The following is a 26,434-nucleotide window of genomic DNA, read 5'->3' as shown; positions in this document are numbered from 1 at the left end:
AAGTAAAAAAGCCCATAAAAGTTCTTGGAGCCATTGACGGGATTCGGTCATTGCTGATACCAGATTAAGAATATGGTTTTCTCTTGTTGCCTCTCTAAAATAGCGTCATCTACTGTGTGAACCACCTACTCATAAGTTCCGGTCAAAATCCGGAAAATTAAAATCCCCGTTATTAGACATACTGATTTGCTAGCCCACTCTACTTGTCTGTATAATTGTTTATTATACATTACTCATCGCAGTCAGTATGCCTACAACATGATCTTTTTTTTTTTTTTTTTTTTGTAGTTGTTGGCGCATAGGCTTCTGTGGCCATAATGCACCTCCCAAGGTTTCTGCAGTATTTTGATCCAAGCCCGAGGCGGGAATCGAACCCGCGACCTTTGGGTTGCCAGGCAGGCACTTTACCCACCGGGCTAGCCCGGTCGGCAACATGATCCTCCTCCCATGTTTATTTTACCAGTGCTTATGTCTCACACGACTCAACACTACTCTGGCCAACCGCATCACTTGGTACACAGCCTTAGATTCTACGTGATTCTTAACAGGAAAGGAGAGGGGATAACTCAATCCCCCTCTCCTGTCCTGTTGTCCTTCCTGAATACATGGTTTTCTCTTGAATGGGTTCAGCACGCTGAATTCTGATGGGATCCTTCCACTTGTTCAGATTACGAACCTAAGGGGGCATAAATTCAAATTACGAAAGGACAGATGTAGAATAGATGTGCAGAAATTTGCCTTTAGCCAGCGGGTGGTTAATTGCTGGAACAAACTTCCATCTGTCGTTGTGAAAGTTGATAGGTTGAATAAATTTAAGGAGGAACTGGACAGGCATTTGGAGGGAATGGTGTGATTTTTTTTTTTTTTTTTTTTTGGCTGATGCTGCATAAGCTGATACATTTGCTTTCTTGCATCACATGCCACTACTACTACTACTACATTGCGCTCACCATATTCAATTTCGGCATCCCTTTGGTCTGATTGGCACATTGTTTCCAATAACCTTAAAATTGCCCGCATTTGACGGCTTAATCAGTACTTAAATTTGTTTACTATATTCCTAGCATTGGTGAACAGCGTGTATACGTGCGCCTATTTTTGTTATTAGTAAGTCTAATATAGACCACGTATTTGCTTGTCATGAGTTCACTCGGCAGGCCTTGTAATTCCATACAGATACCTTGCTTTCTGGGTTGCTGCATGTACCGATAGAAGCAGCGTAACAATCACTTTCACTCCTGATTCCACTTGCTGTTAACTATTAGTCTGCAAATCCTCTCCCCAAGATAGCAGTTTTCAAGATAGCAGTTTTCCGCCTCACCTAACACTGTTTCGATAGCATCAGCAAATAGTCTTCTACTCCTTTCATTTAAGTGTATCCCAACCCTATAAAAACGGTTTCTTATATTAAAATGCAAATATCATGCTCAGAAAAATTCTTCCTCGCGAGCCATGGACAATCTCCAGTGCCTAATTGATTGGCACGGCATTCTCCTCTTACTCCTATTCTACATTTTTTCTATTCCTATTTCTATTCTACATTTTTTTAATTGTATCAGGTCTAGTACTCTTTTACATCTTCAGATCAAAGTCACTGGCAAAATGAAAGTTTTCCAATCAGTGATGGATCTCAGTGTGTCACTTTGATGGTGGTGAGGAGCAGGGCTGTAGTGGAGGGTGTACGCGGATATACACCTTATACCCCCTGGATTTTTTAGGTGAAAAGCGTATACCTTCTGGTTTTTGGAAGACTTGAAAAACACAGATATTGAAATATTTACTGAAAATTAAAAAATATATTTATTAGAATTTGATTCTTAGGCAATACGTATAATTTTATTTTTAATATATATGCGTATACATAAGTAAATATACGGTATATATACGGGTATATGCCGTATATCCAACTGGAAATCGATTAATAAGCTTGATATGCACAGTATACTCTGTTTTTCGTAACATTCATAAAGTACTGTATACCTTCTGCTAATTTTACGACTACAGAACTGGTGAGGGGAGAGAGGACGAAATAATACAAAAATTTTAATATGTAGCTGTCTACATTCCATATTTACGTTCATATAAATACAGTTATTGCAGTACAACGTTCTGGGGGCACCCCCTCTACCTCTTTTGAACAGGGCCACCGCAAGTGGGTAGGCGAGATAAGCGTCGCTTACGGGCGGCAGTTCAGGAGGGCACCAAAAATATTTTTGACATGTACAAGTCGGACCTCTGTTTAACGAACTGCTTTATAGAATTTTTTTCTATATAGCGATTTTTTAAAATTTCCCTTGGTAATTGCATTTAAAATAGTTTCAGTAAAATGAAGACTACTTCCATATAACCACGGATTACGAGAGATTTTACTGGGAACGCATTGTTCGCACCTCAGGCCTTCAAGTAATTGAGTCAATTGGTGCTGCTGCTAAGCACGAATTAAAAGCCAAAGGATTACCATTCTTCAACTTAGTGCTATTCTTAAAACCTATCCAACCGCCTGTTCCACGTACCCAGAAATCAGATGACCAGCACGACTTCCATCGTTTACCATCAATGGTAAATACAGGGTAGAGCACGTGTCCTCCTGTCGTTTTTCGGAGAATATACACCAATCGTTTAAATTCTCTTCAGGTACAAAAAAAATTGGTTTTTTTTTCATTGTTAATATAGGATTTTATCTATTTCTGCATTGTGGCTCGGCTATTTTCAACTGACTACAGTTGGCAACTCTGATGCTGAAGTGATCGCTATTCTAGTTCGAGATGTCACGCAGTTTGGTCGTTCGTAATGTTTACTTCAAAGTAATTCGGACTTTAGCTGTGTGCCTGTGTCCGCCAGTCACATTCTGTTTGAGTGTCATATTTGTTTTGTTCCGTGCATTATTTTATGCTTTGTGCACAAACAAGGCACAAAATTGGTGCTCCTCCTGTCATTTTTTTTTTTTTTCTGGATCCGCCACTGCTTACCAGTATTCAACAAGGCAGGCAAATAATTCATTTGAAATAAATACAGTACATGAAATTGACGTTAATTTGCTTATCTGGATCTGTGTTTCATATTTATTATTATTGTTGTTAGCCATATGGTGAAAGGAAGCCTGAGGCTTATGCTGCACCAGCCAAAAAAAAAATTCTGAGTACCCTGAGAGAGAGAGAGAGAGAGAGAGAGAGAGAGAGAGAGGGGGGGGGGGGGGTTAAAAGTAGAAGGGAATCACCAAAGAAAGGGAAGAATGATGATATCCAGCTCAGGATCCTGGGTGTGCCAAACCCATGCTCACCAGATGTGAGGCAGATTCAGGGCTCCATTGACGCCGTGATTCTCTAACTTGTGCTATCCTTTTAATTCCTGCATAATTTCCTGTTAACATCCAATCCATCATTCCAATTCTCCTTTTCCCAGTAGTTCTCTTCCCACACATCTACCCCTCAATCCCTTTCGTCTACATGCTTTCTTTTCTCAGTACCTGTCCTATAAAGTTATTTTGTCTCCTTCTTAATTCTTTACTAACGTTCTCTCTTCTACTTTCCTCAAAATCTCGATACCTACTCTGTCCACCCATTTCACCCTTTCCGTTCTCTTCCACACCCACATCTCGAAAGTTTCTAGCTATCATCTCCTCTTTCCCAGTGTCCACGTCTCGGAGCCATATAGTACTGTACAACAGTCCATATTAATGTTTTCACTATTTGCTCTCTTAATTCCTCCTTGAAATTTATTCACAATAGTTCTTTTCTCTTACTAAACGCCTCTTTTCCCATTGAAATTCTTGATTTTATTTCTTCCAAGCTTTTCCAAATTTCTGTCATTATGCTTCCCAAGTATCTGTCTGTATCTGTCGACCTGTTCCAATATTATTCCACCCAATGTTATATTGATTCTTCCTCTTGACCACTTTGATATTAACATTACCTTGGTTTTACTGCTATTAATCTTAATATTGTACTCCTTTATTGTGATGTTCAAGATGTTCAAGGAGCTCTGTAATTCTTCATTATTAGCAATCAATATCTAGTCATCTGAAAATCATATTGTCTTTATCTTCTCCCCTCCGACTTTTATACCTCCTTTCCGCTCTTCTTTGAACTCTTTCATCAGTGCTCTGCGTATGAATCAAATATCATGGGAAACATGGAACATCCTTGCCTTACACCCCTACCAACGGGAAATCACGAAATATTTTCAAGAAAATAGAACAGAGAAGCATTTCAAAAAATTCTTGATTCCGCTAATTTTTTCTTTCAAATTATGGACACAACAATTTTCTCGTTAACTGAAAGGTTTAGAAATATGAAAGAACATGTAGAAATATTTAAAATATTTTTTTAATATTTCTCAATTAAAAAAATGGTCAGATGACGATTTATTAAATCATTGAAAAGATTTACATATTAAATTAAGTGACATTGATCGTAATGCGTCTGTTATTGATGGTTTAGCATTATTTGAAGAACTTAGAGTACTTCAAATTTATATTAAAGACAATATTACTCCATCTGAAGTGTTACAATATATATTTTAAAAACGATTTTACAGATACTTTTCCAAATCTAGCATTAAGAATTTATGCAGATGAGGGGGAACAAAGGGGTGCTCTTACCAAGAAAGGCTTAAGTTCTGCAAATTGCAGCATCTGGAGACTAGGCTCCTGCGAGGTGATCTGATTGAGGTGTATAAAGCTTTAAATGGTTCGAGCAAGCTCAATGCTGATGGGATTCTTCCTCTTGCTCACATTACGCAGTTGAGGGGGCATAAATTCAAATCGAGGAAAGACAGTTGTCGAATAGATGTGCGGAAATTTTCATTTAGCCAGCGAGTGGTTGAATGCTGGAACAAACTTCCATCTGTCGTTATGGAAGTTGACAGCTTAAATAAATTCAAGGAGGAACTGGACAAACCTTTGAAGCGGATGGAGAGGTGAATGGGAAGTGGGTTTTTTTCCCCACCTTTTTTTTTTTTTTTTTTTGGCTGATGCCGTATAAGCTTACTATCTTGCATCATCTGCCACTACTAATGCTAATGCCAGTTTTTATAACTTTACCAGTTTCAGTTGCCTCAGCCTGAACGCAGTTTTTCAAAATTAAAATTAATTAAAAATTATATACGACGACAGTGTCTCGACAACGCCTCTCTAATTTGGCAATAATTTCAATAGAAAATGATCATTTGGAACAAATAAACATAAATGAAATAATTAATAAATTCGCGTCTCTTAAAGCAAGGAAACAAATTTCTATAACATTTTAATTTTACTTTTATTTTATTATTGTAATAGAGTACGATTAATGTGATTATAATTTAAAGATTATTTCCAGAATTTCCGAATGAAATTGTTATTTTTGTTTGTCTTTTCATTATATTATATGTGAGATATGCTGTAATTGTTTTCTTTTTCAATAAATTAATAATAATTATTTATTTATTTTATTTTTTGAATATTTTGGGGCGTCAAATTTGATTTCGCTTACTGGAGGCACATAGGGTCGCAGCGGCCCTGCTTTTGAATATGCTACAGTTTCCAATATTAAGTTTTCCTGGGAGATTTTTCTAGTTCCCAGTACCGATTATATTGAAAAATGTTCACAAATCGTATTTTATTAACTCTTTTAGCTGCCATCTAATCTGATGTCCCAAGGTCAACAACCAAGCCAAAAAAAAAAAATAATAATAAAATAAATAAATAAATAAAATTTATTGTCGGCTCGGCAGTTTTCTTTATTAATATGTTTTTTATTTGAATATTTTTATCATTTTATTTATAAAATTTACTGTACCACTTTTTTCATTAATTAAAAATAAGTACAGAGGAATGTTGTTTCACTTGCACCAGATATCTATGCATTATTATGATAATATGACATCGTGTGAATTCTGAATTTCGCAATCATCCACGCAATCACACCCGATCAGTATAACAGTATTTACACAGTTATACTGAGATTTACAGCCTTATGGTTAATATATTTTCATGCAATTTTAAAGAAAATTGTTGCTTTAGTCATTAAAAATTATATTTTCTTTTTTTTTTGATCGGAGCCATCCCCTATTTTTTGTTAGAGGTCTCATATTCCCCCCAACACCATACGCTTCATCCAGCAATCCATCTGCAAGTCCACCCCGGCATTGCGAAGAGCTTTATTAGGCGGCCACACACGGTTTTTCCCGCAGATCTGGACAACTTCGGTTTCACTACCTGCAGTAATTTCTTACGAAATGATTATTTTTTAAAACTTTATAAACTGAAGATTATAAATTTTTGAAATTTTTAATATTTATAGCAAGCCTCACTCGAGCATTTTTATCCCGCGGATCTAGTCTGCCACGGTTCCTGATCTGCGAGGAAAATCGGTCATGTATGATCGCCTATTGGTTTTACTGTACACTGAATATAATCACACGATACAGGCAAATTTGTTGACAAATTTGTGACAGGCAGACGATTGTTCAGAGTTAAGCCTGAAAAGGCTTACTGTAGATACAAGAGCGAATTCAATGATAAATTGCAAATTAAAAAAAAAATCACTTACCACTATTAAAGTCAGGACATAAACAAACTTAATAGATATGAATATCACTGAGATAACTGTTAGCTACCTAACAAAAAAAGGAAAATTAGTCACAACAACTTCACAGCACAAAATTAACATCACCAAATTCCAATACACTAACGGCACGTTACTAGCAGTGACGTCTACATATTATTTAGTTTTACTGAAGAAAAAAATATATATTTTTTTTATAAACTGCAAACACGGAAAGTATCAGAACATACATACCCATAGTACTCATTATCGTGCGTGGGTTAAAGTTTGAGAAGACTGTTGAGAGAGATTTTAATAGCTTATATTTTATTATGTATTATTTGTTTATACCAAAATCTAAATTTAAATTCACTGTTAAATGAATTTGGTAAAATTAAGAAGAATATTGCTGGTTGTTGCAATACGTTGTTTACAGGTAGGAAATCCTCACAGGCGAAGGGAAGGGGGAGGTTCATTTTATTCTGCTAAGAAATTGCTCGAATTGGGCAAAAACGAACCAGAACACGGGTGTTGAAAAGTTTGCTTAAAATTAAAAAAAAAAACAACAACTTAAATTTCAGATTGTTAAACTTCTAAAAAAAACAATCATAAAATTAAAAATAATCAGATGGCCATTGCGAATTTACAAGTTCATGAGCAATTTTAAAACAACAAATAATGGCTTAAATATATCTGAGCCATTAGTTCAGACATTAAGACACAATATGGCATATAGCGGTTGCATGTGTTGAATAAACTTTCGACAAAATACATAATGAATGTTGAAAACAACATTCATTATATAAATATTAATGTTATATTTTACTTTCATTATATATGCACGATAGTATTTGGCAACGTTTCTGTTGCCAATTACTATCGTTCTACTTGCTAATATTTTCCAATTCGAATACTGCTTTTTCCTCTCTTGGAGATTTGCTCATACCATCCCTTACAATTTACTGTCCCATTGCACTTACCGCTACTCTTTCCAAATAATGGAGAAATCCATCAATCACCAACTCTTAAAATACTTGAAACCTTCCATATGATCAGTGATCGCCAATATGGATTTCATCGGAGTCGATCCATTGCAGATACTTCGGATTATGTTACTTACCTTTGGATAAATTCGGTAGAAATGTTTGGTGAAACTGAAGCAGTTGCTCGTAACATTTCTAACGCTTCTGATGGCGTCTGACAAAAAAAGTTTTCTAAACAGGCTCCAAACCTTATGGACTAAAAAAAAAAAAAAAAAAATATTATATTAGGCCACTCCATTAATAATTAAATTCCTATGTCGTGCTGTGTGTGTTATGTCTGTTAATTGCGTGTGTTCTATGGTCGATTTGTCTGTTTTGCAGGACAAAAAACCTCAGTTTCTGGGGAGGGAAAAAACCTTACTATCTGTGCCTGAGACCAACTAACTCAGCCAAGAAGTTACCCTTATGGACTGTTGACTATATTTTGCAAATGGTAGCCAGTTTAACTCACTTTCTGGAGATTAGACGGCTGTTTGTCTTCTAACTTGAGAACAAAAGCAAATGTTCTCGAAGTGTTTCCTATCATTTATTTGTGTTTATCAAACTAAATAACAGCAAAAGTTTGCTTAACAGCAATAGCCAGCAGGAGAACGGAGTGGTATATTATATACAAATTCCAGCATAAACGTTTGTGCTACTACAACAGGATCTAGAAAGGTTGGGCAGATGGGCTGAGAAGTGGCAACTGAAGTTTAACATTGACAAATGCAAAGTACTGCATATGGGTAGAATTAACCCCAGAGAAACGTACCAACTGTGTGGTACTACACTTAGGGTTGCAGAAAATGAAAAAGACCTGGGAGTAATTGTGCAGTCAGATATGAAGTTTTCTGAGAGGAGCAGCCGGCTGCCAGAGCAGGTCATGGGGTATTGTGAATGATATACAGGAATTTTTCTAGTAAGGAAAAGGAAGTGATTATCCGTTTATATAAGGGAATGGTCAGGTCCCGCCTTGAGTACTGCGTACAGGTCTGAAGGCCTTATTTTAGGAAAGATGTAGAGTTGCTAGAACGAGTAGAGAGAAGGGTAACAAGATTGGTGAGGGGAACGAAGGGGTCTTCTTACAAAGAAAGGCTTAAGTTCTGCAAACTGCAGCGGCTGGAGACTAGGCACCTGCTAGGTGATCTGATTGAGGTATATAAAGCCTTAAATGGGTTGAGCACGCTGAATTCTGATAGGATTCTTTCGCTTGATCAGATTAGGAACCTGAGGGGGCATAAATTCAAATTGAGCAAAGACAGTTGGAGAATAGATGTGCCTTTGTAGAATAGATGCCTTTTGCGGAATAGATGTGCCTTCAGTCAATGGGTAGTTTATTTCTGGAAAAAACTTCCATCTGTCGTTGTGGAAGTTGATAGCTTAAATAAATTCAAGGAGGAACTAGCAACTGGACAAACTTTTAGAGGTAATGGATGTGTAAAAAAAATTTTTTTTTTTCCTGATGCTAGCTCATACGCTTGCTTTCTTGCATCATACATTAAGCCTACATGTTTAGCATTTATATGTTTTTGAACTTTTAGATTGTCGTTTGTAAACAACGACACGACAGCTTTTCATCCAGTTTTATTTGCCCAAATGCTGCCTAAAAGAAAATTTAAGTCGCCCAGTGGATCGTAACATTTCAAAACTCATGCACAAGAGTATGGTAAAAAAGGTGGTATTGTCAAATACAATCGACACTGGGACTTCAGTGAAGTTACTGTGTGAAACTTTATACTTTTCCGCTTTCAGAATATACTTTACGCAGGATGGTATATTTTGGAAGGGGAAGTAATTATTTTTATTCCTGTAAAAATAACTGTACGTTACCTTGTTGTTTTAAAATAAAAATCTGCAAATTTCTATACCTTCTTAAGTATAGACAAATGTTTACTTGGTATATAGTTCTTTCCCCAAAAGTTATTGCGTGAGAGAACCTATCAGGTGAGGCGCTAGCTTGTTTAGAATTATTTTTATCTCATAATAGACAGGAAACCTGACTGATATTAATGCTGCAATTGACGGCGTGCCAAATTTAAACTAAATTTTTTTAAAAAATGGAACTGAATGAAAGTATCTAATATATCTATTTTTTTTAATTATTTATACATATAATGAGCAGCAAAATATGCGCATCTGCACGTGAAAATGAAATTTTCCAGTTTAAAATTCCTTTAAAAAATTAAAAAAAAAAATTCATTGTGAAGGAAGAGCACAATATGAGATATAGAGCAAATGATGCCTCCCACACTACCATCGTAGTTTCTTAAGAGTTATCTATGGTGTAACTACACCGATATTATATAGGTTTAAAAAATTAAATAAAAACGTTATTCGTTTTCTGTTTTAAAGGTGTTTAAAAATTTAAAAATGTTTCGTAAACCGGTTAAACATGGTTATATTTATTAATTTTCAGGAGAATTGGTAATTTTTCGTGTTTTTTAAATAAAAAAATTGTAAATAGTTGTAAAAATTACAGTATTTTTTAAAATATTTTTTATTAAAAACTAAAGAATGCACGTTCAAGCAGAATTTATAAAATTCCAAAACTTTGTTCAGAAATTAAAAAGAAAATTGTCACTTGTCAGGGCCTGTCTTTGTTACAACTGGAAAAGCCACCAGTGCAGGATTAAGGTGAAATTGCGTGTTTAAAATATAACCAAAGTCATGACTATCGCCGCTGAGACCAGCCATTGTAAAAATTTTGTATCATTCTTTACTTCAGCCATTTTCCTGATTATTTTTAAACTACTCATAATAGACTGAATGCCCTTTCAAATGTTATCTGATATTATCGAAGTCAGAATGCTAATTATATATTTATTTATTATTTATTATTATTATTTTTATTTTTTTTTTTTTTTCCAGAACATGGATGACAGCTATCAGCAATACGGTAAGAACTTTTAACAATGAAAATCAGCCACAAAATACAAATAAAATATTTATATTTTCATTTGTTATAGAATTTTAAGTACTGTCAATTTAATATTCTTTCTAGCAATTTGGTGAAAGCGCCCCTTGTTTTGCAAACAATGACCTTAACTGAGCTCTTCACTGCAGTATGCTCTCCCTAACCTCAACTATAAAAAAAGCCAGTGAAACATTCTAACCAATCCTACATACACAATTATCTAAATATGTGAAGAACTTGCAGTGGAAAAGTGGAAGCGAAACACCTTTAAAGAGACCATGCCTGCGACCAGTCAATGTAGAACCGATAATGTCTCAGAAAAATTTCTGTCTTCGTTGTCACAGCGCTGGCGATTGCTACAGTGTCAAACTACACGTGCATGTTTGACAATGATTCCAGAATTTTTCGAAAAAAGATCCATATGCTAAAAAGAATAACTGTATAGACGCTTTTTTTTTTTTTTTTTTTTCGTATAGCACATAAACTGTAGTTAATATGCGATCTCCGTTTATTTCAGCTGTTATAAACGCTGTACAAAATGAAGATACCAGGTTAGGCTAATACTGTAGGTTTGTAATTCAGAGGTTCGCTACTCGAGGATTACGGATCATTAAATAAATTTGTGAAAATCAGATATTGATGGAATTCAAATTAATGAAGAGGGGCGCTACGAGATTATTGTCAATTGAGAAATATTTTAAGTGTTTGTATTGATTTGCTTTCAATTTAACTAAAATATTTCAAGAAAACAATTTAATCTATCAGCTGCATTACTGTGGCATAATTAATTATTTCCCAAATGGCGGAATTATTTTTTCTATACTCAATTAGCATCCTTGTGATAGTTTTAAAAAAATGAAGCAATACAATATTTGAAAGTAATTGAAAGTGATAATAATAAAGTGATAATGAAATGAGTTATAATTTTCACTTTCAGTTTTTTTGGACTTCGAAATTGTCATCCTTAATGTTGTGAACAATGTATGAAGAAATGAAAACATTGTAATATGTAGATTTTACCACGTACAGGGTTGAATTCGGAAAAAGTCAAACCTACCCACGAGACGTACTGGGACGGACAAGATGATCCCGCACAACAGAACGGACATCACACTCACTGACAAGAAAGGAAAATACTACCAATCTCATCAATATAGCAGTACCCAACACCAGTAATCTCCGTAAAACCTACAAGGAAAAGATCAGTAAGTACACAGAACTAAGACAGGAAGTCAAATAAATGTGGCATATGGCACAGTAATGACATTTCCGTTCACCGTGTCAAAGAACGGCTTGGTGGCAAAGAGCCTAGTAGTAATAGACCTCCCAGAGAACACTTATATGGAACTCCAGAAAGTTGCGATCCTGAACACCAGTAGGATACTAAGCAAGTTCCTCTGACTGTCCTACAGGTGTTCAGGATCAGAATTAATAGTAACCGGACATAACAATGAAACAACTTGGTACCAGTATCTGGGATTGGCAAAGACAAGGAACCACCAGCTTGGAAAAGAAGACTATGCCAAAAAATAGAAGAGATAAGGTGAAGACAAGCCAACCGACCCAGTAACAACGGGGAAAGAGAAGTAAGAAAGAAGTTGGTCAGAAAAGTGAAGCCATACACAAGAGAAACAACATCCGCAGCAAACACGAGTCCTATAATAAGAGGATCGAAGAATACCTTGATATCCTCAAGCAGAAGCTTCTGGCGCTCAGCAAGAGACTTCGCCGTTCTAGGGAGAGTGCCCAGAAGAAACAAACAATAGGACATTTGAAGAACACCAGAGAACATTTTACGGGAAAATTGGACAAGAGGAGAAGGAAGGCACTGATTACCAAACCAGAGGTTACTCGAGGAGTTCTGGGGAAACCTGTTGAGCAGCGAAGTTAACCATATTGGCTTGGATAGATTTCCATTCTAAATCATACAAGAGATGACAGAATGGGAGATTCGGGAGGAAGACGTACAATATTCGATCAGGAAGTTCGACAACTGACGAATCCCAGGAATAGATACCATATACAACTACTGCTACAAGAAGTTCAGCTGTACCACAGGCATATAGCAGAGCTCTTCACACAAATAAGAGGGACCTGACACAATCCCAGGGTCTCTGACTGAAGAAATCACTTTTCTGAAGTTGAAGGTCAAAGACACCACAAACGCGGCGAAGTACAGATCTGTCACTTTGCCCCCCAACACTACAAAATTCTGACCAGCTGCATAACCAAGAATATATCAGACCACTTGGAGAGCCAGAACATCATGGCCATGCAGCAGAGAAACAGTAGAAGTAGTAGTAGTGGCATGCGATGCAAGAAAGCAAGTGTATGAGCTTATGCAGCATCAGTCAAAAAAAAAATCACACCATTCCCGCCAAATGCCTGTCCAGTTCCTCCTTAAATTTATTCAACCTATCAACTTCCACAACGACAGATGGAAGTTTGTTCCAGCCGCTGGCTAAAGGCAATTTTCGCACATCTATTCTACATCTGTCTTTTCTTAATTTGAATTTATGCCCCCTTAGTTCGTAATCTGAACAAGTGGAAGGATCCCATCAGAATTCAGCGTGCTCAACCCATTCAAGGCCTTATACACCTCAATCAGATCACCGCGCAGGAGCCTAGTCTCCAGCCACTGCAATTTGCAGAACTTAAGCCTCTCTTGGTAAGAGGATCCCTTCATTCCCCTCACCAATCTTGTTGCCCTTCTCTGTACACGCTCAAGCAAATCGACATCCTTCCTAAAATGAGGCCACCAGACCTGTACGCAGTACTCAAGGCGTGGCCTGACCATTGCCTTATACAGAGGGACAATCACTTCCTTTTCCCTGCTAGCAAAATTCCTATATATCATTGACGAAACCCCATGACCTGCCCTGGCTGCCTGTCTGAATTGCTCAGAAAACTTCATATCTGACTGCACGATTGCTCCCAGGTCTTTTTCATTTTCTACCACCTTAAGTGTACTACCACACAGTTGATACTTTACCCTGGGGTTACTTCTACCCATATGAGTACTTTTCATTTGTCAAGCTTAAACTTCAGTTGCCACTTCTTAGCCCATCTGCCCAAATTATCTAGATCCTGTTGCAGTAGCACACTGCCATTACTGTCATTAAAAACCCTGCCAACCTTTGTATCATCTACAAACTTAGACACTAAGCCTGATATACCTTCATCAATATCATTGATAAATAAACAAAACAAAACAAAACAAGAAGAGAAGCACCCATTGATTACCACCCTCTGTTTTCTCCCACTTAACCATCCTTTTATCCATTGTAGCAACTTACCCTTAATACCATTCTGCTCCAATTTTTTATTATTATTATTATTATCTGTTTATTTCCATAAGGAAACGCCCCGGGACGGCAAAGTGCCAGGAGGGTGCTAAGTACATATCAGGGTACGAGATACTACGTGCAGTGGGTTACATATACTGAACACGTAGTCTCGTCCCGAAATATTATATACACATTTTATGTTTAATATATACAGTATTTACACATTAATGATTCTGTACATACATTATACAACTCATATATTTACAATTCACTAATAATTCCACATATAACTTACATATCTGTTACAGAAGGTATATTTTTCTGGTCAACAAATTATTATTGTTCTTAAAATAGAAAGTTTCTCTTTTACTCTCAATTCTTTGGTACTTTGCAGCCGATTCATATTTCGGTAAGTCTGTACGAATTCTGGAAGATCTCTTTCCGGTATGCTGCATCCTCACAGAGTTTTTCGGCATCTATGTGTAGTGAGTTAAATATTTTCGCTGCATTTGATGGGAAGAATCTTTGCAGGCTACTAAGATGTACAATAGTCTTCCATTCCCAACAGTGTCAAAAGCTTTCCTGAAATCCAAATATATGTATCAAAAATATTTTTTGCATCCAGTTCCTTTGCAACCACATCATAATAACCAATCAAATTTGTCAGACAAGACTTTCCCTTAACAAACCCATGCTGTGTACGAATTATTGCTGCAGTCTTGTCTAGATGATCCTGCAATGCATCTTTAACCAGTGACTCCATTATTTTACCCGGAACAGAAGTTAAACTAACTGGTCTGTAATTACTCGTGTCACCCTTCGATCCCCCTTTGTGAATTTGGAATACATTTTCACATCTCCAGTCCGTGGGAACCTACCCTGAGTTCAAGGATGCTCTCATAATTATAGCTAAGGGTTTACTTAGTTGCTTTGCCGCCTCCTTTAATATAACTGGATAGATCCCATCCACCCCAGGTGCTTTTCTTATGTTTAACTTCAACAATTTCTCCTCCACTTTGCTCTCAGTTATTATAAAATCATTAAGCACTCTGCTACAATTTGATAACCTTCTGCCATTTTCAAACCTTAATAATTCCTCATGTGTGAATGTAGATGCAAAATACTCATTCAGTTTGTTTACTATCTGAGCAGGATCATCAACAGTCGAACCATCGATGTCAAGTGGACCAATCAGATTCTTCCCCTTCCTTTTAGGGTTTATATAAGTAAAGAAATGCTTGTTGTTTTTCTCAGCATCTTTTGCCAAGGATTTCTCGTAATCTTCCTTCGCCTGCCTAATCTCCTTTGTGACCTGATTACAGACTAGCTTATATCTGCCACAGGCTTCTGAGTCACTTGATAATTTATATGCATCCCATGCATTTTTCTTCTCTGTTACGAGTCTCGTTAGTTCATTTGTCATCCATTTAGGCCTAAACCTTGAACAATATTTCTTAATAGGTATGAAACTTTTAGTAGCATCCACGATTAATTCCTTGAATGCTTCCCACTTGGAATTTACTGTTGGTAACATCGTCAGTTGATCCCACTGTACAGAATTTAAAAACTGTCTGAGACAACTGTACTCACCTTTACGGAAGCAAAAACCCTTTCCTTTACCCCTGATGGTAATTAAATTTTTAAGTAAATCTCACATCAGTACACTGTGATCACTGCAACCTAGTGGTTCCTTTATCTGCAAATTCTTAATACACGAATGATCACTGCTGATAACCAGATGAAGAGTATTACTCTCTCTGGTTGCCTCTCGAACATGCTGCTGCAGAAAACAATCATCCAATAAACAAGCGCCTTCGTAGCCAGGTGGGCAGGAGCAGCAGTGCGTAGTACACGCTTCTTGATTAGACCGAGGTTCGAGCCCGTGACCACCAAATACGGAGGATGCGAAAGGTCAGGGAATGACGACCGCATATCCCCGGAGCAATATGGCCTTAGTTGCTAACGCTCCTAAAAAAACCAAAAAAAAAAAATATATATATATATATATATAATAATAATAATCCAATAAATCCACAAAAGTCTGACTAGTGTGTGAGTGACCAACCCACAAGAATAAATGTGCGGAAATTTGCCTTTAGCCAGTGGGTGGTTAATTGCTAGAACAAACTTCCATCTGTCGTTGTGGAAGTTGATAGGTTAAATAAATTTAAGGAGGAACTGGACAGGCATTTGGAGGGAATGGTGTTATTTTTTATCTATTTTTTTTTTTTTTTTTTTGGCTGATGCTGCATAAGCTCATTCGCTTGCTTTATTGCATCACATGCCACTACTACTACAACTCTGAAACAGTTTTCGAAATTACCAAAAGCTGCTTCATTGCGTTTTGTTTAACTATTTCCACGTTTTCAAATGTTTTGCTTTTTTATACCCTTTTTTAAGTTATATATAGTAAATAAAAGGGGGGTGTATGGCGTATATCGCGTATATCACCACATACCCTGTTTTTTTTTCTTAATAGAGCAAATAGCGTATACTCTCACTCAGTATGCGTTAAATTTTCTCCTTAATGTAGGCTTTTATTAATTTTTCCCCTTATTTATTTATTTTATTTTATTATTTTATTTTTTTAACAATTTCCGCAGAATCTGGCTACTGAAAACTACATTCTACATTCTTCTATTGAAAGAATAAATTTTAATTTTACTACAGTAATTGCAAAACCCTTGCAAGCTACACAGCGATTATCTGTAGTTTCTTTTATGTATTTTTGAATGGCATCATAACGGGAGATCCTGTAAACTAATCAGATATAAGGAAACTAGTAGATATTATGATGGATATCATAATTAACACTTTTCTGATTTTTAATGACAGTTACCACCGCCACCTCAACCTCCACAAGTCCCTCAGGGCCAGGTGAACTACACTACAGCAACAGCGCCACCTATGCCTAATTCTCCTTCACCGTCTCATTTAGTAACAACAGTACCTGTTACTACGCAACGTAAGTTTCTCATATTTTGGTTCTTATCAGCCACATCACTTTTGATGTAAATTACAGTACAGTACTGTGTTTTAACCGAAAATAAGTTGTTTATCCACAGACATACAACAGCTTATTTTCACTTACACAGAGTGAAAATAAGCTGTTGTATGTAATTTTATGTGCAAATTCTGAATATCCAATCGAAACTGCATTGCAACGTGCAAATCAGCGAAACCTATAAAAGGCAACAGCTATAAACTTGCGTCATTTCATGGATATCCCTCGTAGAGAAGCCCGTTTGGCTACTTCGCCTGGAGAATGGCCCTGGTAGCTAGAACAACGGTTACAATCGCCGTCCTTCCACACGTGTGAAAAAAAAGAAAAAAAGTCTAGGTTCGAATAACGTCTCTGCGGGAGGAGTTTTTATCAGCTTGTTTCACAACATGGTAAAGCTAGTTAGTCTTTTTGTTTGGCGGAGAATGAATGATTTGATTTATGGAAACCCAGGTGTTTTTTTTTTTTTTGCCAAGCAAGGAGGCAAACCGACTGGGAATAGACACCATTACAGATGTAATATACTGTCTGCGCGCAGAGTGATATCGTCACCGTCCTCCACACACCGGGTGGAAAAGGCCCGGGTTCAAATCCCGTCAATGACGCGAGGAACTTTAATGGGCTTTTTTTCACTCCGTGGCTGAGTTAGTCGGTCTCAGGCGTAGATAGCAAGGTTTTCCCTCCAGAAACGGGTTTTTCGTCCAGCAAACAGACATCGACCATAGAACACACGCAATTAACAGACATAAGATACAGCACGGCAGATGCATTCGGGTGGCCTAAATATAATAGGTTTTTTTTTAGATATAATATACTGATGATATGCCTTACCAGACAAGGAGTTTAATTCGCACACCAATCAACTAGTCTGAAAAATGGCAAGTTATTATTATTTGGAAGATTCTTTATGGTGAAGAGTTGTTGCAAGATTTAAAGGAGGAATTTTCAAGATGAGATGGTATAATAACATAATATATCGAGAAACTTGATATTCATTTGGAGACAGTTCCATAAAACACTACAGTATGCGAATCATTGCAGATACTGAGGTGATCTGTTTGAGGTGTATAAGGCCTTGAATGGGTTGAGCATGCTGAATTCTGATGGGATTCTTCCACTTGTTCAGATTACGAACCTAAGGGGGCATAAATTCATATTGAGGAAAGACAGATGTAGAATAGATGTGCGGAAATTTGCCTTTAGCCAACGGGTGGTTAATTGCTGGAACAAACTTCCATCTGTCGTTGTGGAAGTTGATAGGTTAAATAAATTTAAGGAGGAACTGGACAAACATTTAGAGGGAATTGTTTTGTATTTTTTTTTTTTTTTGACTGATGCTGCATAAGCTCATACACTTGCTTTCTTGCATCACATGCCACTACTACTACTGCCACCGGCAGAATGCAATTAGAGGTGATTTATATCTACTTATAGCACGAGAATAACTATTTCTTGAATGAACTGTCATCGTAAAGAATGATTTCAAGGAAAAACTCTGGTGTAAAAGGTGGAGAACAAACTATGGCAGGAGACCACTGATTTGGTCACATTTACTTTGTAGGGGAGAAGCAAATATCTCAAGGGGATCCTTGTGGTCTAAAATTGCGTATTTTGGCCTATCTAAGGTGTAGAGCCCTCCTCTGGATACAAGCTTTCCACATGGCATGGCAAGGTTTTTCTGATGCGTTAAACGTGGTACTGTTTCTATTTATCACACGACATTTCTGCTGATGTCACTTGTATTCAACATGTACTCTTCTCTAGAGTATTTAATTAGTCGTTTGCAGGGTTATTAAAGGAATGGTGACTAGTGGAACCAGATACTATTCCTCCAAAAGCAGGAAGAGGACAATTATGTTGAGATGGATGAGGCCATCCCTCCAACCATCGGAGTAGCATAGCTATCAACAGTATTACTCCACTTTGGGTTCAACAGAGGCTCCTCCACAATTACCTGGAACTAAAAAACAAAAAATAGTAACTCTTTATATTGTTTGGAATATCAAGAATATTAAGATATTATATTGATTTGGAATATCAAGAATATTAAGATATGATATTTATTTGGAATATCAAGAATATTAAGATATGATATTGATTTGGAATATCAAGATATGATTCTTATTTGGAATGTCATATAAATACCTAAGATAATACCATTCGGAATAAAGGAGGAAGATTAGAAGGCGTGAGATAAAAATGAATATTTAGTAATACAGGCGGCCAGAACTCGTCAGCTGTTTCAAGGAAAAACTGGTGTAAATGCTGTTTCTGCGGAAATTATGTACACTGGGGAGAAAAGTTAAGGTATAATCGACTTTACACATTTTACCCTTTGTAAATAGAACTGACACTTTTCGCACAAACATTCCTACTGTAAGGGTTAAACATTCCTACTGTAAGGGTTAAACATTCCTACTCTAAGACCAAATGTTCCTAAATGCGAAGATCCCTGTATAAAGTTCTTGCCAAGAAGCTTAAACTTTTCGTTCAAAAGACCATATACGTTTAAGAGAAAAAAAATAATAATAATAAGACTTACATACAGTATTACAGTTCTTTGTAAGAAACTATTACAACCTATATATTAAAATAAAACGATACTAAAACGTAATTTAAAAATGCATGGGAAGGGGAGGGAAAAAAACAACTACTCAATCGCTTTATTCAGGAAACTTTTACATTTTGCAACACTATAAAGTATCATTCTATTTTACTGTCTTAACTTAAATGCAGATTGTTAAAAGAATTAGGACTGACTATGATCCTGAAATAGCATGAGTAGTCGTTCATAGGCACTTTGGAATTCTTAATTCATTCATATATAATAAATAAATAAATAAAAAACGGCTACGTTCCATTGTTACTGAGCGTTGCATTATCGATTCTGTAAACAATGAAATTGTCAACTACACTTGCCATTTGATGGTAGTGGAATATAAAAACTTTTAACAGATGAGTTCTGCCGAAATTAAAATAAGGTAATCATCCGGATAAATCGTTCAGTAAAATTTTATTTCTGAGGTCTGCCACACATTACAATAACATATCATGCTACCATTCATTGCTAAAACCTAAAATTTTACATTATGGCCATTATATTATGATAGGCTAGTAGCGTGTCAGACTGCCGTTGGCCCGAATTACTGTTCCGATACAACGCGGCATGAAGTCAACAAGGTATCGAAACTTGACAGCACGAACATTGGACCATTCACGTATAAAAACTGTCCTCAATTCCAGGATTAATGTGGATCGTGTAGAATGTGCTGAAGAACACGCCTTTCAGGTTCGTCCCGCCTTCGTTCAATGGTACTTAGAGCTGTCAATTGAGTTGGTCAGACTGTTGTTCCTCAAACCACTATTTTGCATCTTTGGCAGTAGTGGCATTTTCATTTTGAAAGTGTTTCCCCTATTGCGGTAAACATGCAGAATTGCAGGTGTGCTTGATCATGAAACGATATTCAGATATGCTCTGATGTTCAATGCCCTCCGGTAGAATCAGGAGATGAAAGGTATGCCACGAACCATACTATTATGCCCCTTCCAGCAGCCTGTACTCCAGTCTATGGGGACCTCCCCTGAATCTAAGGATGCTCTCATAATTATGGCTAAGGGTGTGCTTACTTCCCTTGCTGCCTCCTTCAATATAAATGGATAGATTCCATCTGTCCAGGTGCCTTTTTTATGTTTAACTTCAATAATTTCTCCTCCACTTTGCTCTCTGTTATTACAAAATCATTTAGTTCCCTGTTATAGTTTAGTAAGCTTCTGTCCTCCCCTTCCTTACAGAATTTTTCATATGTGAATGTAGATGCAAAATACTCATTCAGTTTGTCAGCTACTCAGAGTTACTCAGAAAGAGAAGGAGAGAGGGAGCAAGAGTCAGAGTAGAAGGGAATCACCAAGAAAGAAAAGAATAATGATATCCAGGTCGGGACCTTGGGTGTGCCAAGCCCATACTTATCAGATGTGAGATCATGACTTCAAAAGAATTACCTCATCTACTTGTGTATATTATGTTTATAAAATTCATTTGTTCTATGGTTGGTTTGTTTGTTTTCCTGGGTGAAACACCGGAGTTTCTGGGTGAAAAAAACAAACAAAAAACCTTAGATCCTCGCCTGAGACCAATTAACTCGGCTGTGGAGTGAAAAAAGCCCATAAACATTCCTCACGTTATTAACGGGATATGAACTCGGACCTCTTCCACACAGTGTGGAGAGTACAGTGATTATAACTACTAGTATCATTGAACACTGAAAAAGTGTAGCTGTCCTCTTTGCTGTACAACCTGCTAAACGTGAAACAGTATCTCACAGATTTCTTTGGAAGTCTGTAATGTCTGTTCTCTTTGAAATATCTGTTATAGGTGAACTTATTTTGGGAAGGAATTAGTCAGTACCATGTGACCTCTTCGATTTACATATTTTTGCAGAAATTGTTGCTTATGATCCAAACCTTCTATGATCCTAATGAAGTGGCCATGTAGTATAGTTAGCTTACATGAAAAATAATCCTTAACTAGCGCTATTAATATTTTCCCTTCTCTAAATGTAGTTTTATTCTATAGCGTCTGAAGTGCATTCTAGTAAATTACTTTCATTTATTTCAGCTCCCATTCCTGGTCAGTATCCGTCATCAGGAGGTCCTTTACAACCAGCCTACTCCAGCTTCTATCCCACAACACAGCAACAGCAGCGCCAGTTGCCAGCAAATAACACAACTCTAGTCGTCCAAGACCGAAGGAATGATGGAGATTTTGCTATGGGAATGTTGGTGGGCGGGGCTCTCAATTCTGGATGGGGTTGTGGTTGGGGATGGGGACATGGTTGGGGTGGGGGTCATAGCTGGGGAGGTTATCATGATACAAATATTTATATCAACAATTATGACATGGATCGCACAGTGGTTAACAATGACATCGATATGACCACTCACAATACTATTAACAACACAGAGCAAACAATTGATAATGACGCTATTGTTTCTGGTGGATTTGACAATGATTTTGGAGGTGGCTTTGATACTGACATGGGTACTGATTTTGGTGGCGGGTTCGATGTCGATTTAGGCGGATTTTAATTTAAGATAACTTTTAATAGTACTATGTTTTCTGAAGCTGCCCCCCTCCATGTCTGTGTTATGTTTCTTTCCTATGGATACAGCTAGGCACAATGGCCATTTAATCACTTATGTTTAACTACAAACTGAAATGTAGTTTACGATATTTCTATTAATATGTTTCACATAATAAAATAACCAACTAACAGTTTAAAATGTCCATATAAGAATTTGGTAATTTCAGAGTTTGGATAAAACACAATTAATTAAAGCATGGAAATGGTACTATTTGTTTGCAGTGTATCACTGATAACCGAATTGTTCATACTTCTGAATTTTATGATAGTTCTTCCAAAGCTAGAAGATACCTTTTTATTTAGACAGGTACGCATAAACATGTCTACTAAGCGGGAAGGTGAAAGTTTTCAATTTTGTGAATGGTTAGAAGGCTTCTAGTTTTTTTCCTTGAACCAAATTAGTTAACAAGAGTCATAATTTAATTTGTTCGGGGTGACTCCGGCGTTTCACATTCCATATATTTGAACATTTGTTCATATGAACATAATAATATTACCAATAAAAATAAATACACAAGGCATAATATATTACGAACTTGCAATTTACCAAAGAACTATCAGTGTAAATACACAATACTTTGTGTGTTCGTTATCGTAAACTACAGTAGTAGTGTGAACGGCATCGATTTAATTGTATCTCAATGTGACTACCTTCACGAGTTGCCATATATTGTACTACCTCGAATAAGTAACGCTTCACCAATGGAGAAGACGACACCGATGATAGGCCAACAAGCTTGTTGTCCTATCATCAGTGTTGTCTTTACAATCATGCCAATCCAGTTTGAAATGGTGCGGTCTGGGTAGTGTATCCATTGAGAACAAGTAATAATAGCCTTCTCCATTGGTGAAGCGTTACTTATTCGAGGTAGTGCAATACATGGTAACTCGTTGTGAAGGTAGTCACAATTATGAGGTACAATTAAATCGATGCCGTTCACACTACTACTACTATAGTTTACTATTACGAATAAAGTATTGTGTATTTACACTGATAGTTCTTTAGTATACAATATATGGTGTGTATTTCAGAAAAAACAGGCGTTATACAGTATATTATGGCCTTAATTGCCGTTACACTAATTTAGCAAATTCAACTATATAATATCGCAACTATATAAAATTGTATTTATATTTTAGATAGCCTAAAATATAAATAAAACTTTTTACGGTGTAAAGTTAACTAAAGTTCTATCCACATAAATGGAATAAAAATAGTCATCATTGTTATAATTATAGCAGTAACATATTTCTACTATAAGAAGTACAAATAACTATTACGTTTAGTAGTAATGATTGCAAGTGATGGGGTTTAGAAACCGAGGGCTCACTACATTATATCAAACATATTAGGATGTCCTTCGTCATCTAATTTTTAAAAAGAAATTTGAAAGCATTTCTATAAATTTTGAAGTTTTCTTCACTTCCTGGTTTTTAAGTTGTCTTGGTTTATGGAGCTATATTGACTATCCTGATTAATCTAATTTTCGTATTGCAAGTTAATATTGGAACAAGAGTTTTAAAGATAACTTCCAAACTAGGACAGTCAAGATAACTTCATAAACCACGAAGGATAGTCAAGAGAACGTCATAAAACAAGGATAGACAAGATAACGTCATAAACAAGGACAATCAAGGTAACTCCATAAACCAGGAGAACTTCAAAACAAAGAAGTCAAAATGATTTCGAATTTCTTTTAAAAAATTAGATTAATGAAACACATCTTAATATGTTTGATACAGTGAGGCTTCAGATGAAGAGAATCTAGTCTACGAATACTAAAATATACCCGATGGTATTGTGGCAATTTTGAGAATCTTTTCAAAACTCGTGTAATATTCGAAATATATTTGGCTGAACAACAATTAAATTTCAGAAGATTGTCGTCAGTTAAGTGATTATGAGTCCGATATGAGATTTAAACATGTTGCCGTGTGTGGGTTACAGATTCATGAATATTTAAGTTAAACGCAGATTTGTTAAGCAAAAAATGAAGAGCATCTCAGTAAAATTAAACTACTTAAACAATATCAGAAATGCTAACGAATTCCTGAAATTTCCTTTTCATTTACAAACTTTCTTTAAACGCTCTGGGTCTGTAATGCACTAGAATCGGATTCTGGATTCCTATATTTTAAAATTAAAATTATCTAATTGGCAACTACTGAAGTTTGGCTATTTCCATTTTAAGAATTTTGGAGAATTTTAAGGGTAAAGTGCCTTTGAATTTGCACCGAGGTAATTCTGGCCATGAGAAGCATGGTATGTCTGTGAAAACCGTGCATTCCATGGCAATGTCTTTTCTGGGGGTTTTCTAGGATCAAAAATCAGCAATCCTCGCATGCGACAACCTGATTTGGCCATAATGAGAAAAACGCCCATAAAAGTACTTTCCATCGAGACGTGATTTTCAAGTTTTCCAGATGGTGGAGAAGGACAGAGATTATTACCATTGGCAGTAGCATAGCTACCCTTTTTCGGACCCAGGGGCAAAGAACATGTTTGCGCCCATACTTAATTAATGAAAATTGCAAAAACAGGAGACAGCCAAAGATGCTGGGCACCTAAAGGGTCCAGGCCCAAAGGCAATTGCCTTGCCTGCCTACATGGTAGCTATGCCACTGACCATTGCACACCTGCAAAAGCAGATAATTTTAAGATACATATCTAAAATAGCATCATGCACAATATATGAAAATATGCCTCCATTGGATCTAAGAGCAATAATTAGATGCATTGTTCATGAGTCAACACTCAATTTATAGTTGTCGGGTTTTTGGAGCATCAGTGACTAAGGACATATTGCTCCTAGCATATTGTCTGTAAATTGCTTGTGTTCTGAGGTTGATTTTCCGTTTGCTGGATGATAAACCTAAGCTTCCAGGAGAAAGAGCCATGCCACCCTCGCCATTCCAGGATCAAAAATTATGCAATCCTCGCACATGACAATCTGATTTGGAGATAATGAGAAAAAAGCCGATAAAAGTTCCATCGAGAAGTGATTTTCAAGTTTCCCAGATGGTGGGGAAGGACAGAGATTATAATCATTGCATACCAAAGGCAAATAATTCTAAGATACATATCTATAACAGCATGCACAATACTGTATATGAAAATATGCCTTCCAGGCACTCACATCTGGTGGGTATGGGCTTGGCACACCCAGGGTCCTGAGCTAGATATCATCATTCTTCTTTCTTGGTGATTCCCTTCTCTCTCTCTCTCTCTCTCTCTCTCTCTCAGGGTAATGGAAATTTTGGCTGGTTCAGCATAAGCCTCAGGCTTTCTTGACCATATGGCTAATAATAATAATAAAGACCAATAATTACATGCATTGTTCATGAGTCCATGCTCAATTTATAGTTGCAGGGTTTTAGGGGCTCAGCGACTAAGACATATTGTTCTGAATATATTGCTTGTGTTCTGAGGTCAACTTTGTTTGCTGGATGAAAAACCATGCCACTCTCACCTGACCTACTCAGCCACATTGTGAAAAAGGCTCACAAAAATTCCTCCTGTCATTGATGGAACTCCAACTTGGGTCTTTCCATCTGATGTGAGGAGGATCTACGATTCTACCAACTGTGCTACCCACAATGGGTTCAATTATAGTGAAGAAATGTGATTGTTGTGGTGTATAAGGATGAAATCCTGGAACTTTCTCATAGAGCTTTGTAAGTTGAGAACCTTCACATCCCATTAGCTCCTGATAAACGTTCTTTCAATAGCATAGGACTGGCAGAGGTATTCTTTGGAGAATTTTTTTGGCCTTCCACATTGTGTGGTAAAAGCCTTCAACTTGAGTTTTAAGACTTTGGGCTATTTTTAGACCTTATTAGCCTTGAAGAGGGTTGCACGGTTTTGCAAATGAAAATTCAGGTTTTTTTGTTCAGTGACAGGAGAGGTCTGATGTATTTTAAGTGCCAAAACTAGCTACGAGGTGAGTGTCATGTATGTAATTGTTCATTTCTTGGAAAGAAACCTGACTTTCCAGAAGGCAACACATGCAACTACCAGCTAACATGCTCTCAAGTAGCATAAGTGGTAGAATCGTTACCCTCACCACACTGGCTGGAAAAGACCTGAATTTGAATCCCGATGATGTAAGGAATTTTTTATGGGCCTTTTTCATGAATTTTATCTTTCAAATCAAGGTATTCCCATCTACAGCCCAATGACAGCATTGATTGGTTGTGGAACACTGTAGACGAGCAACATTCCACTTTAAACCAAAGGTATTTGATCAGAATCAGTTGTGGACTAAGTTGATATAATCACTGTCCTCTCCACACCTGTTGGAAAACACCTGAATTTCAATCCTGTCAATGATGCAAGCAACTTCTATGGGTCTTTTTCACAATGACTAAGTCAACCTCATGCCGCCTCTGCCTGAGGTTGACTAAGTCAACCTCAGGCAGAGGCGGCATGTTTTTTTTTTGTTCTTCCGGACAGGAGCGGGCCATCCCAAGGGTACACTGCACCCGGGCACCAACATTCAAGGGGGCACCTGAAAACCCGAAACTTACATATTCATGAAGAAAATTTTG

General features: G+C 36.8%; 1 protein-coding gene across 1 annotated transcript in view; it reads left to right on the top strand.

Moving 5' to 3' along the window:
• Window positions 1-21,922, top strand: part of LOC150084669 (uncharacterized) — a 73,172-nt gene extending 51,250 nt beyond the window's left edge. Inside the window, exons 4-6 of the mRNA XM_090375408.1 lie at window positions 10,412-10,439; window positions 16,580-16,709; window positions 21,361-21,922. Of these exons, the coding sequence (XP_090231534.1) occupies window positions 10,412-10,439; window positions 16,580-16,709; window positions 21,361-21,830 (628 nt within the window). The 3' untranslated portion in view covers window positions 21,831-21,922. The remainder of the gene's footprint in view (window positions 1-10,411; window positions 10,440-16,579; window positions 16,710-21,360) is intronic.
• Window positions 21,923-26,434: the final 4,512 nt, after the last annotated feature.

This window comes from Mastigoproctus giganteus, chromosome 6 (genome assembly GCF_048544385.1).
Source record: "Mastigoproctus giganteus isolate SK-2022 chromosome 6, ASM4854438v1, whole genome shotgun sequence".
Taxonomy (NCBI): Eukaryota; Metazoa; Arthropoda; class Arachnida; order Uropygi; family Thelyphonidae; genus Mastigoproctus; species Mastigoproctus giganteus.
The sequence above is the reverse complement of the archived record's forward strand: the minus strand, read 5'-3'. Positions and strand labels throughout refer to the sequence as shown.